General features: G+C 38.2%; 2 protein-coding genes and 1 non-coding gene across 5 annotated transcripts in view; 2 read left to right on the top strand and 1 right to left on the bottom strand.

The window, feature by feature from the left end:
* LOC134820666 (protein PTHB1-like) overlaps window positions 1-11795 on the top strand; it is a 55797-nt gene extending 44002 nt beyond the window's left edge. The window contains exons 7-16 of one of the 3 annotated variants that reach the window (XM_063831177.1): window positions 763-871; window positions 1146-1202; window positions 1545-1738; window positions 5361-5508; window positions 8498-8589; window positions 8879-9115; window positions 9356-9541; window positions 9819-9897; window positions 10152-10281; window positions 11045-11795. In XM_063831177.1, the coding sequence (XP_063687247.1) occupies window positions 763-871; window positions 1146-1202; window positions 1545-1738; window positions 5361-5508; window positions 8498-8589; window positions 8879-9115; window positions 9356-9541; window positions 9819-9897; window positions 10152-10281; window positions 11045-11075 (1263 nt within the window). In that variant the 3' untranslated portion in view covers window positions 11076-11795. The remainder of the gene's footprint in view (window positions 1-762; window positions 872-1145; window positions 1203-1544; window positions 1739-5360; window positions 5509-8497; window positions 8590-8878; window positions 9116-9355; window positions 9542-9818; window positions 9898-10151; window positions 10282-11044) is intronic. The other 2 variants (XM_063831186.1, XM_063831194.1) reach the window with 2 other exon arrangements.
* Trnag-ucc (transfer RNA glycine (anticodon UCC)) lies at window positions 592-663 on the top strand. The gene has a single exon. It is a non-coding gene; the product is annotated as a tRNA-Gly (tRNA).
* On the bottom strand, window positions 2058-3942 carry LOC134820707 (carboxylesterase 1C-like). The gene has a single exon (XM_063831239.1). The coding sequence runs from the start codon at window positions 3937-3939 to the stop codon at window positions 2233-2235; it is 1707 nt and encodes a 568-aa protein (XP_063687309.1). The 5' UTR covers window positions 3940-3942; the 3' UTR covers window positions 2058-2232.
* Window positions 11796-14411: the final 2616 nt, after the last annotated feature.

Raw genomic sequence — 14411 nt, 5'->3', positions numbered from 1 at the left:
GCAGTGCGAGCTTGTTTCGACTGTCGAGGATGTAGGTCTCACTTCTCAGTGCCTATTACTCTCCCCTATTACTCACTCCTGCTGTAGCCTGTAGAAATAACTTTACACTTAACACTAGGCTTGAGTAATTATGAGTTTGCCTGAAGTGTGCCTCTACTAACCTAGTATAAGCATCTAGTAGCCTACTATGAGCTTTCATAAGCTTGTTACGCCCCTAGTAAGCGTAAATAAACATGTTAGGATGTCCAATTTAGGTGTTAAATGGTGTTAAAGATGAAATTTCGAAGACTAAATTCATGGCATAAAATGGAGAAAATGGAGAATTACTCATGGGTTTTTCCATTTTCTCCATAGAAAAAGTCTCCATTTTATGCCATTTTATGCCATTGGCCCCCCCCCCCCCCCCCCCCCCCCCCCATGCTTAGACAATGGAGCATTTTTTAGTGGAAGTATAAACTTTAATTTCAATCCATGTCATGATGTTGTAAAAGTAGGAATCGTTGCCTTCAAATCTGTCAGGCCGATACTAAGTCCCCATATCGATGGCATAGTTTTTTGTAATAGTAAACATAATATTCAATTGATGGTCATGCGATGATGGTGTAATGGTCAGCATCGTTGCCTTCCAAGCAGTGGATCCGGGTTCGATTCCCGGTCATCGCAATTCTTTTATTGCAACTGACTTACATATAAGTTTTCAGATAAATCTGCGATGCTCTTCTAAAATAAGTCTGGATAATGTGACATTAATGTTATTTTCAGATAAATCTGCGATGCTCTTCTAAAATAAGTCTGGATAAGGTGACGTTGACAGTGGCTCCAGAGGTTCCCTTCTACGCTACTCAGAGATCTGTTGTTTTGACTAATGTTGGTACGTGGAAACTAACACACGGCACAACTATAAGATACCTTCAACATTCCCCAGACAGACTTGAATACACACGAACCGATCAAACAGAGACAAATGCTTAATACCAGACTGACAAACAGGCAAACTCTAACAATTCGACAACCAATATATTGTTGTTAACTTTAGAGTTGTTAAAGGCCTTAAGGGGTTGCCTGTGTTCAGTTACTTCTGGAGCACCCTGTATTATTATGTTGTTAACTTTAGAACATTCCTAAAAATGGCCTGTAATTCTCAGGGGGAAATTCCATGGATTCGATGAGCGGGTCCCTTAGTTACCGTACCTACAATTTCGGTATAACATATCGTGACAATGTGCGTATCTAGTAATACCTGTCAGACAGTGCATGTGTTGTTAATATTACTAATATATTACTAATATATTACTAATATATTACTAATTATACTAATTTGATAGTATATTCAACTTTAGCTCGTTCAGACGAAGCCATGGAGCCTGTTTTCTTATAAATATTACTACTAGTAGTAGTAGTTATAACGTAATATTATCTTAATTAGATATTCAATTCAGATTTCCAGCTCATTTGACGCACTCCTGCATGAACTTTTCAAGAATGTAAAAGAACCTAACACCTTTCAGCCCTTTTCACCGGTCATTCAAAGCTGTTAATCCTAGGTTCAGGTCCGACGTCGCTGGCAACATTCTCAATCTACAACACGGGTCAGAGAGTAGCGAGCGACCTGGTGGTGCCGCTAGTGGCTCACTACACCAACAACCACAACTCTCCCCGCTCTGTTCACAACTCTGTTCAGCTTCCTCTGCAGCTCGTCGTTACTGCTACTTGTCCTGAGAAGACTGCTGCTCATAAGGTCAGTCTGGGAGGATGGAGTTGTTCATTTCTTGATCTGATCATTCCAGCACATTTCATTGTTTATTCGCAACTTTGCAAGCTATATATACCGGAATTTGGGTATATATACCCGAATCTTTAATTCGAAAACGAACAAAATTTTAACATGCATGAATAAATACGATTACAGTTATTGCCTGACTACAGATGTCGAGGTGACCTCTATTCGTTTTGAGAAATGTGTATTACATCTCTATCTGTTGTCAAGTTTATTATTAATATTATAATCATTATCACGTGTCGTACTAATACACACAAACAATAAATACATTAGCGGCAATAATTTAGTATTAGTAAATAGTGAACAGGAAAACATAGAAATAGAAAAACTGAACACTTTTGCCCCTTCCAAAACCCCTGGATAATGTTTTTAGCTAGCTAACCACTAAACATTAGGATTAACTAATTAATTAACTAATTAATAAACTAATTAGGATGAATCGTCCAGGATTCCTAGTTTTGCCAGCCCCACTCCAACATTTCCTTTCTCTCCCAGAATCTACACTCCTGTATCTGGGGCCATTCTCTAACGACCTTTACTGCGTTTGGGAAATCCTCGTTCTCGAACACCAGAGTACTGTCCTGGTTCCAGGCCTCTATCTCCTTCTCGTAGCACAAGTAGTGGACCAGGTCCCTCAAGTTCTCCTCAAACTTCCTCTGGTGCCTCAGGTTGGAGCTGTTCAATTTGAACCAGCCGTACCCGAACAGAGCCTCTGTGTCCCAGCCGTGTATCGTCTCGTACGGAAGTAAGATGGAGTTGGTTCGTTTGATCTCGTCAGGTCGACTCTTAACGTACATTCTTCTCGCTTCGTAAAGTGGGTTGTTGTTCAGGTCCTCTGTCAGGTCGTTAGTGATACAAGTTGTTCTGATGTCGGTTACGAGGGTGTCGAAGTAAAGCTGAGGCCACCATTTGCCTTCCTCTGTTACCCCGAAGTTGTACCTCTCCTCAATTGCTGACTGGAGACCATCTCTCACTCTGAAGCCTGTCTCTTTTTCCAACTTCATCAACCTGTCACTAAGCAGAGAGCTAGCCTTCTCCCAGGTGTCCACCAGATTAAGTCCGTAGTAAAGAGAATTATATCCCACTTCTTGTGCAGTGTTAGACAGGATTACCTTTACGGGCTTTACTCGCTCTCTCTTATTCGCCGTGTTCTTCCTCCTACCAAGCTCTGTGGGAGACACTTTAATCAGGGTGGGTTCCAGCACGTTGTAGTCCACACTCTCTCCCTGGAGCCCTGCTGCTAAAGGGAAGTCATAGAAACCCCAGCCTCTGTTCAGATCCACGTGTTTTATGAGACTCTCCACATCCATCTCCCTCAGACACTGTCGCCTCTCCGCCTCACTGCTCTGATTACACCCAACATCCGACACAAAACTCCTCCTCCTCTCGTACGCGTCCTGGTAAGTTGAAACCCACTTTGCTGGAGCAGAGAGAGCTATAGCTGTCCGGAACAGACCGTCTGCCTGGTCAGCTACCAGGAGTCCCAGAACTATAGTTCCTCCTGAACTCTCTCCTAATACTGTCACTGCTTCTGGGTCTCCTCCGAACTGTGCGATGTTAGTTCGCACCCATTTCAGGGCTGTTATAGCGTCTCCTATCCCAAAGTTACCGTAGTTTCCCGGGTTCTCAGGGTCGTTCCAGATCTCGGGGGTGGAGAAGAAGCCCATCAGATCCAGCCTGTAGTTGATGTTGACAGTAATTACGTTTAGGTCTGCTGTGAAATTAGCAGTTGGTGCGTATCCCTTGTCATCACTCCAGCCGCTCCAGAAAGCACCTCCATGTATCCAGACTAGAACGGGGAGAGGAGAGGAGGGGTCCAGGGTGGGTGTCCTCACAGACAGGTGGAGACAATCCTCCTGCCCCTTTACACTACCTGACCAGTACTGCACACACTTTATAGGGGGGTCCTGTGGACTGGCCGCGTTGTAGACCTCCTCCTCCCAGCACTGTCCTGTCTCCCCAGGCTCCAGGAGAATAGAGTGAGTCCAGCGTCTAGCTCCCACTGGGGGTACTCCGTATGGTATCTGGTGGAACTCCAGCACATCTCCCACTTGAGTCTCGTTCCTTGTTCCTCTGACTTTACCACAATCCAGATCTACAGTCACTTCACTGTACACTTCTGCCGCTAACACTGTTAACGCACACAAGTGTATTAACATTGCTGCAATGTTGCTTTTATTAAAATTAAATTAAATTAGGTTATACAATATAGGTTATACAAATTAGGTTAAACAATATAAAATATAGAACGTACACGTTATCAATGAGAAAATGTGAATTTAAGATAGGTTTATAGCCACATGGAGTTGGATGACAAGAAATAGAAATGAACTTTTTCACTGAACAACAACGCAAACACAGTCCACAAACAGTGAGGTCCTAGTTAACGTTATTTAATGCTAGGCTAATAATCCGTGATATAGTTTGGCTAATGCGACCAGCCAACTGTCTAGTTAGCCAACTGTCTACTTTAGTTTACTTAAATTGAGGTGCTTTCTATCTAATCAAACCGATATAAAAGCCTCTCAACATCCAACTTAGCTATAAACTAACCATCTATGAATCTCGTTAATGTCTATTCCAAATTCCAATGTCTACTCCCAAGATGAACACTATATTACAAAACAATTTGTAGCATATTATATTTATAGCTCTGGGAGTTGTAATATTGCCGTAATGTCATGTGGAACAGCGGGAGCTCATTACCTACTGACGCGCACAGATTATACAGATTATACAGGTGCTGTGCTTTAACTACTTTCAGATCCTCAGTATCTGATTGAAATCCTTTTTTTAATAACATTTTCGAATAGTTAAATAAACATTTAATGTTGTAGCTCTAGTGGCTAATGAGACAAGGTTCCAAGTTGCAAGGGGTGTTGTTGTGCACGTGCACAACTCGGTCGTGCACGTGCACAACTCGTTCGTTTGCATTGGATATTTAGTTGATGGCACTAGCGGTCTCTCTTTATCATCTGTTTATCTGTTTATAGCTCTCAAGGGACTGCACCGGGACTGCAATGTCACATGTCTCTGGAAGGAAAATAATCATTCTGAGGTCGGTAGGTATATCAAACTTTATTCATAAATTTTATCTCACGGAAAGACGCCTTATTAATAAATTTTTCAAATCGGCCTTACACACTCTACAACCAAGGGGAAAAGAGCTCAGCCATATGTCGACTATCTAAGTGGCATACTGTATTATAATTCATTGTGCAATGCCGTACGGTCTATGTTTTGCTGTTTGAGAGAGTGTTATGGTAAATAGTGTAAATGCCAATACAAAAGCTGCTGAAGTATATGCTCTTTGTAGAATTCTGTAGGTTATTTAGGTGTGTAAATAGTAAATACGGACATTACTGTGCATAGGTCCACAGACGGGGTATACAAGAGAAAGCAAAAGTATGATCCTCCAAAATAGATCAAGTTGAAGCAACACATCAGTATATACCAAACAATAAATGGCAATTTTTTGTGACTGAGCCCAACAAACGCCTAACCTTGTAAGCTAACAGTAACAAACCCTTATTATTAATAGATTATTAATTAATCTCCGGTCAACAAGTAACCTCCTCAGATAACGATAGAGACGAACAAGCCAGCAGTTAACCTACTGGAACTGTTCTCTGAAATGAACTGCGAGGCGGAGGGAGGCCAGAACGGGTGTGTTGCTTTCAAGTGTGCCTCAGGGGAGATAGTTACCCTTCTCGCTGCTAAAAACTCTCGTGAGTCAATAATGTTGCTTTCAAGTGTGCCTCAGGAGAGATAGTTACCCTTCTCGCTGCTAAAAACTCTCGTGAGTCAATAATGTGTTGCTTTCAAGTGTGCCTCAGGGGAGATAGTTACCCTTCTCGCTGCTAAAAACTCTCGTGAGTCAGTAATGTTGCTTTCAAGTGTGCCTCAGGGGAGATAGTTACCCTTCTCGCTGCTAAAAACTCTCGTGAGTCAATAATGTTGCTTTCAAGTGTGCCTCAGGAGAGATAGTTACCCTTCTCGCTGCTAAAAACTCTCGTGAGTCAATAATGTGTAGACAACTGACGGATTTCGGATTTAATTAAAATTAAGCTCATCCTTTGTGGAAATTAATATAGCATTTAAATGTAAGGCTTGTAGAGAACAAGGGGGGGGGGGGGGGGGACAAACGACAGGCTGCAACAAGCATGCAAAGAAACCAAATAAATAACAATGACAGTGTTTTGTTTGATCGAACGAACAAGATGATAAAAATATAGAGCGAACAGTTTATCTGTAGCAATACAACTGATTTAGACATAAATAAGAAAACTTTACAGCCTTAAATTATATTATTATATTATATTATGTGATAGTTATCAGTTAATTTGTTACATTAAATCATAAGATTTGGAACAGTGAGAACATTTATCAGCTTCTAACATTCAGACAAATGGCTGGACCTTGGTTGAGAAAACTGGCCACGCAGCTTCAAATAATTGAATCTATATCATATAACTATAACTTACCTTAGCGAACAAAATTCAATATTTAAAAAACTCACAAAAAATATTTTGTCTACGAAAATAATGATAGTGAAAACTTTATACAAAGGATTCCATAATGCTGGGAAGATGCCGCTACCTCTAAGTCGCTTAGTTGTCCACAAAACGCCAGATACGACTGGGGTTTGGTTGAGAAAACTTGCAGCTTCAAACAATTAAATATATGTTATAACACACCTTAGCAAACACAATATGGAAAAATTTCTATTTATCTCTTGGAACTATTCTCGTTGTGGAGTTGATCTCCTACTTGCAGTTGCTGTGAGAGGAATATAAATAATTTCTTGCAGTGCGGAAGAAATTACAACTGAATTTCTGGTATGAAATTTAATTATGAGAACAAGGTACCTTAAATTAATTTAAGTTAAATTGTCCGTCACAAGAATCATGCTCCCTGAAATAATGTGTACTAGACAGACTGAATTTAGTGGGAGATGGGCTGTGAGATTCCCGCTCCATTTTCTCTAAATTGCAGCTTGAGTGCCAGTTTTTATACGCCCAGTTTTTATAAGCCCAGTTGTGCGGAAAGCTGCCCTCCGGGGGTGGCAATCATAATGCTCTCGCCTCTCATTCTATTGGTCCAACCCGGGCAACGTGTCTCATTGTCACTATCAGCCACGTTTCAGCCGAGCATGACCAAAGCGCGAGGATGTCTGTAAACTCATACGTCAGTGTGTTATGATATTATTTAAAAACATTATACTAAGTGGGCTATGTTCTATAAGTCAAAATGTGTTGCTGTTATCATGAATATTTGCATATTTATAATAAACAATAATATATTGTATTGGTAAGTGTTTAGTAATATATTTAATCGTGGTTGGTACGGGGTCACCCTAAATTCTGATATCAGATCAAGTTGCCTCTGAATTACTTGTTATAAAATCAAAACTGTGGATTTATTATTATGAGTTATATTTTTCCATTCACACTGTTTTGTAAAAAGACAATAGTGAAAGGTTACGAATGGTAGTTTTTGCAGAAAAACGTGGATTTTGGAGATAGCGGTAATTGGGTCTGAATATGTTGTCATTCCTTCCTTCCTTCCTTCCTTCCTTCCTTCCTTCCTTCCTTCCTTCCTTCCTTCCTTCCTTCCTTCCTTCCTTCCTTCCTTCCTTCCTTCCTTCCTTCCTTCCTTCCTTCCTTCCTTCCTTCCTTCCTTCCTTCCTTCCTTCCTTCCTTCCTTCCTTCCTTCCTTCCTTCCTTCCTTCCTTCCTTCCTTCCTTCCTTCCTTCCTTCCTTCCTTCCTTCCTTCCTTCCTTCCTTCCTTCCTTCCGTTCGTTACCATGACAACTACACAACTAGACGCGCGCATGGCGTGCAAGGGTTACTTGCGGAGATGTGATGTATATTATAGCATGTAGTCAGTGTTCACTTTTTGCTTACAATTTCTTAAATTACAGATAAAAATTAAGCTCTACGGCAATTGAATTCAATCACAAGTGTTTCTCTATTTAAAAAATAATGTTCATATTATGAAGTGAGCTGATTAGAGCTTGTAGTTGAAGTGGATGGAAATCTAGCGTCCGCTACAACAAAACATCGGGCGCAATTCTTGTTAAAGAAGGAAATCTTGATTTTTTCCTTCAACTTAACTCTGCTCAACCATTGCAATTGTGTATTATACATACATTATATAATACTAACATGAATTCTAAAATCAAAATGCCCAAAACGAAACTGCTAACCCAGATTAAACTTTGAAATGCATTATATTAATATAATAGCATATACTTGATAGAGTGCTCATCTTTAAGTTAAATGTTTTTACATGCTCTAATGATCTAGTTTTACGAAGATTTCAAGCCTTACGTTGTGTGTTTCCCTTCGTGTCCATATTTATACACCAACATGATGAGATTAAGTATAATCAACTCCGCTATTACGCTTGTTAAATACTTATATAGTAGTAGACCCTACATAATAATATATGAGAGTTATATAACGATCACTCGATCAGTAAACCTATATTTTAATGTTTGGGATAATGTTCATGTACTTGAACATTATCGAATGTTCGTACTTGAAATAGATTCTTGTGATAGCACCATAATGACATTAAAGTGCATGGTGTGTGTGTGTTTTTAACAGAGATCACAACACTAACAGTTGAATTTGAATTATTTGTCAGTATTAATTTTCAGAGAAGTACAGGATTCAGTCTAACAGATTCTTAGCTCTCTACATTGTTTTTCAGAGAAGTACAGGATCCAGTCTAACAGTTTCTTAGCTCTCTACATTGTTATAAAACAGTTCCTGACCAAACTTCGGCGTCACTTTGAAAAGATCGTAAGTTCAAAAAGCTAATCAAAATAATTAAGAATATTTGTCAAACCATTGACTCAACGCCAGTTCCTCAGGAGACCTTCCTTCTTAATATTTACATATTATTTAGCACTGCTCTTCAAACCTTTTACTCCGTGCTTGTTCTGCAACACCTACCTTTCTTTCTCAACCTCACTTTTTTATTGAAAGTTGCATTTCAAGAGCCTGATGATCACACCCGCATTATGTATTCTGTGCCGGTAATGGATTATAAAAACACTTTATTTCCAATATTACCCCACCGTCTCCACAGGGGGGTCCACAACCACTCTCCATTACCTTCCCGGGTCCCGTCCCGCTACAAGAGTATTTCGACATCATAGACTCGCGGTTCGAGCTGCGTGTCAGACAGCGCAGTTACCGGGAGATGTTGTCGCAGCGCGCGCAACAGTTCCGCGCCATACAGCGCAGACTGCTCACTCGCTTCAAGGACAAGACTCCCTCTCCCCTGCAAAACATGGACACTTTGCTGGAGGGCACCTATCAGCAGGTTTATAATGTATATTATTATATATCAAGTAGGTAAGTAGTAGTATATTATTACATATCAAGCAAGTAAGTAGTAGTATGTTTTAGATAAAGGTGACTCTCAAGGTCAAGATATGAGTATTAACTATTGGAGTAGCAGCTGCATGAGCAGTGTTCACAGAACGGTTAATGCTCTAACTTCAAACTAGCAACATACACCGACACTCTGACATCCTCTAACACCCTAACACCCTAACACCAGATATTAGCGCTAGCAGATGTGGATCTACAGACCACGAAAGCACTAGAAGAAGCGGACCACGCTCTGAGCACAGCCACCAAACTGCTGCTGCTGCTGGTGAAGCTGTGGTGTCCTGCGCTGGATGATAAGCAGTCTGCTGTGCTGCAGTCCTGTCTCACTCCAGATGTGAATAGTGCGGATGATGTGGTCAGTACTCTTTATAAAAAACACAGTACTTAGTATAGTGTTTACTTTGTTTTATTCTTGGTGACTATACAAGGCCCTGGCAAGGGTGTGAAGGAGAAATGACTAAGATTGTAAAAGAATGTGAAAACTTCCATGGGATGTTTATATTTATAATATGTATAATAAAGATCTCAATGGCAGTTAGCAAGTCGTTTAAGTGCTCCAGTTAAATGGACTGAATATTTTAGATAAATCGCAATTAATTAATTAATTAATTAATCAATAAGTTGAACTGCAGGGATGGGAGGAAATGGTTGATGCGAGTATCACGATGTTGCTGAGAACGTGCCTTGCTAAAACAACCAAGGAACAGTCAGGTAAATAAAAGAGGAAAACTGTAAGAATAGTTATATTTAGCTGTTCACTCAGCTAAAAAATAATATTTTAAAAATTATAAATAATAATATTAATAATAATTTATGTAAATATAATAACATCACTATGAGTATTAAGATAAAACACTCTTCTATCATACGCTACGGAAGCGCGTATACATATGATAAATATGATAAATTATAAAATTATCATTGAATTTATTTTTAATGATCTGTTAATGACCTGTTACTCCCAGTTGTGGCAGCGTCATTGAAGCTACCCTCGGACACGACTAAGTTAAAGAAGCACATTGCACTGTTACTGGAGCGGCTGAACAAGGGCGGAACTCTGTCTCTCAATACTTTCTCTGAGAAACAATCTCAAAGGTAAATATTAAAAAGCCGTACCGGAGAAATACTCTTCAGAACTGATATATAACTACATATTGTAGAGTTTCAACTATACTTTTATTAACGCGTTATGATAACGGTGAGGAAACCTAAAAAGTAAACCCAAAAGTACTGACACAAATGATGAATCACCACCAACAACTGAATTTAGTTCAGGCAACAGCAAATATTTTTAAATAATGTTATGTACACTTCAAAGAGGTCTAATTAATTCGAGTATTTGATGATGTTGGATGTACGGTTTTACTAAAACCGTACATCATCAAATACTCGAATTAATTAGACCTCTTTAAAGTGTACGGTTTTAGTTCTGTTCTTAATTCTAACAAAAATCAAAATTGCTTGTGTAGGACTATTTCCTGACCAATAGAATGTTAACTAATATAATATTTAATAATATAATATTGACTCCGATCAACTCGCGTCTTTGAAAAAATAAATTTGCTATCAAATAAGAGCCGCAATGGATTCAGTGTAAAACATTCAGTTTGGTCTGGTAAAATTCACGGTTCTCAGTTTTGATAGTAACTGAGCAGCACAATCTTTGGCGTTAACTTTAAGATTTCTCGATTGTTTGTGAAACTTAACTTAGTGTGTGTGTCTAAAAGTAGTTATCGAATTCGAAAGGTTTAAGGTATAAAGTCCTTGATCCCAACATCTTACGCTACGTCACACCACGTACACTTTTACTTACGTTTTTCCGATTATACCATTTTATTTTAACCTCATCCTTTCACAGGAACAAGGAGCAGGTAGACAGTGGAAGTTGAGGTGAAACAGAAAACCACCCTTCATGGGGAGTAGTGGAAAATGAGGTCCAGGATTGCTTGCGGAGAAGCTCTGACTTTTCTGCAGATGATTAATTTATCAGAAAAAATGATTTTATTTAAACCGGGAACAATACTGTTACATTGAAACCCAGCAGTTTAGTGGTTAGATTAGTTGATGGTTTGTCTACTGGTGTTTGTTTCTCGTTTCAAAATTCATCACCACGGTTGGAAAATTAATGTTGAATTTTTGAAAGTAGCACAAAATTCTCTAATTTTAAATGTAATAAGGAGTAGCTGTATATTTGTTGTTGTATAATGTAAAATTATGTACAGTGTATATCTAAGCTTGATTTTGGTTTTTGCGTTTCAAGGAAAACGATGATTTTTGAATATTGATTCCCTCATTTTATAGTTTAACTTTATAATTATATGTATCTGGATTCTGGAATACTTAACTGATTTTCTTTTCCCCGTTGAGTGACTACAGTCATCTGCATAAACCGTTTATGAAACTATTACTGTATTAATAAAATGTTCGCAATGGGAAGTGGATTAGATTTTTCACTTTAATGACAGGGAATGAAATTGAAAGGTTTTCCATGTCTTCCAAAAATGAGTCCTTTTTTGTGAAATCTGATATGTACATAATGTAGAAATTATAATAGTCAATATGCAATAGCGATCAGAACATTTAAACTTACAGCTTCAGTATTAGTGTTTCCTTTGCTTTTTATTGATTTTTCCACCATACCCCACCGACTTTCGTACCAAATTGTGCGATACCATTGAAAAATGGTTTACAAAACAGATTTTCCAGTATTCAGGTCCACTACCAACTACTAATTAGCTTAATTCTGACTCGCTGGAACCCCAATAAAACTTTACTTTGTGGGCTCGCTACTAGTTCTTCAAATTTTACGACTTTTAAGAAAATATTAATAAGTTAAGCCACTATTGCAGTAAGGACATCTACCATACTGTACTGATGTTGTTGACGAGACAGTTTTGAGCTTATTTAGACACTTGTATAACCCGGCCTTCGGCCGGGATTTCACTGCCGCAGTTAAAAAGGGTTGAAGTATTTACCCGCTGATTCAAAACCCGCATTAGGTGAGCAATTCTATTCGGAGTGCCCTCACGTATCCAATAGTAATTATAGTATTTAACATGTTCGCATAATCAGTTCTTTCTCGTGGATAATTAAGTCATTATTAGGCACCACATTCCATGATCATAAGGTCCGTACACTGACTATTAGTATTACACCTCATTACACTCCGGCCGTCTTGAACCGTTTTCCATTTTTATTTAAATCGTCTTAGAAATTAACCCTTGTTAACTCTGTACCGCCTATTAAATATAGTATTACATACATTTATCTGCATCATTCAAAGATTTGCGACCTTCAAATGCAATTTATGAAGGACATTTACTTTAGGGTTGCCATTATCGGTACAATTTCTTTTATTTTTATCGCGATAATCGATAACTTTTTCAAAATTATCGCGATAATATCGGTTATCGGCGATAAATTTGGCAAGATAATAAAAGTAATATTTGTCTGCACTCTGCATACTTGAATTATGCTCCTATGCTATGTAACCTTGTTACATTATCATTATATAGTTTAACAATATCATTAATTGAATTTAATTTTCAAAAATGCAGAAACATTGAGTCATGACAAATCCTTAATAAAATTAATATCGGTAAAATTCGAACTTCAAAGATAAAAATAGCTATAGAAAACTTTGATAGCATTATCGTGTGCTTTATTGCTTAATGCTTTGTTAAAGAATCAATTGCAATATTGGCATTGCCCTATAATAAAAAGCCCATCGACCATTAATGTTCTCTAAGGCCTATTGTTTCTCTGCAGAGAATTAGAATTACGTATCAAGGTTTACTTCGTGATCATTCTGTATTCTTGATATAAATCTGCATCTAGAATACCGGGGTCCGAGTAGAACGTTACCAGCGATACGAAGTTAAGGTTCTTTCTCTCGACATATCGTGTACGTAGCCTATCAAGAAGGGTTCGAGAAAGTGGCGAGTCTATCTCTTGACTCTTCCAGCTTGCTATCAATTAACTGAATATTCACTTCTGCTTAAGGGAGATTGTTGTCTCTTTAACACAGTCTTGATAGTGTCTTTAACTAACTCAGTCTCTCCTGTATTCAGTTTTAGATTACCTAGCTCCAAATCATTCAAAACTTCGTTCACTGCATCAGTTATCCGGTGACCGGTCATATCTCTTCAACATACTACACACTACACAGCAAGCTCGAACAGGTTTTGCAGTCTCGTTGCAGTATAAGTTTCTTTCCATGCTTCAACAAACCAGAATAACCGTCTGATCATACAACCTCCAAGCTACCTACTTAACTCATAACTAACTAGATGCGATAATATAACACGACTTTTCAATTTTCACTGCCGCAAATTCATAAACACTACACACTAAATAGCACATCAGAATACCATCACACTGCAAATTATGGTAGCAGTCGGGTTTTACAAAGAAACAGATTATAAAATATGTTGAATTTAGGCTATTTTCCCCTAATATTAATAAAAATTGGTTGATTATCGCGATAATCGATAACGATTTTTGGCAAATTATCGCCGATAATTATAGGCCGATAATATCGGTTGGCATCCCTAACTTTAAGTGTAACCAAAATGTAATTAGATCGAACGCAGAAATTAGATCGAACCGGTTCGATCTAGGAATTACTATTAGATCGAACTAGGAATTCGATTTCACATTCCATGTTATTCTTTGTTCGCTTAATGTCTTTTTACGTGTTCAGCTTGCCACTGCCTTAAGTTTAGCTTATTGCTTTTTTAATCCTTATTAGTACAGACAGATCCGTTTGAAAAAATCGATCTGCCGACACACAAAGCTTTTTAAGGATTTTTGACGTTTTTGAGTCCCATTAGGTGCCCTCTATGGCTGACCAAATTTTCCACGTGTCTTAAGCATTAAGGCCACTTTTTGCCACTTTCACCACTTTTTACCACCTTTCTTGTTTGTCGAATATCTTTAGTTTTGAACATCGTAAAAGTTTGCAGATTAATCGAGGGTGTTCATTTTATTAATTAATCAGTTAATTAGATAATTATCAATTAGCTAATTAGCAAATATTTTTTACTGGCCCAAAATAATCGGAATAGCTTAAATAAAGTTAAAACACGGAGAAAAATAATTTTATAAACAACTTTGAAAATTTTTCACTTACATTTTTTTTCGGGACTTTTTTTTCGCCAAAACACACTGACACAAGTGATCAAATTGCATGAAACGCGGAGAAAAATGCTATTAAAAAACTTAGT

Source organism: Bolinopsis microptera, chromosome 1, assembly GCF_026151205.1.
Source record: "Bolinopsis microptera isolate Bmic1 chromosome 1, MBARI_Bmic_1.0, whole genome shotgun sequence".
Taxonomy (NCBI): Eukaryota; Metazoa; Ctenophora; class Tentaculata; order Lobata; family Bolinopsidae; genus Bolinopsis; species Bolinopsis microptera.
This window is presented reverse-complemented; position numbering and strand designations above follow the sequence as displayed.

Excerpts from the sequence above, each read along its gene's own strand:
- LOC134820707 (XM_063831239.1), bottom strand. The coding sequence starts at position 3,939 with ATGTTAATACACTTGTGTGCGTTAACAGTGTTAGCGGCAGAAGTGTAC.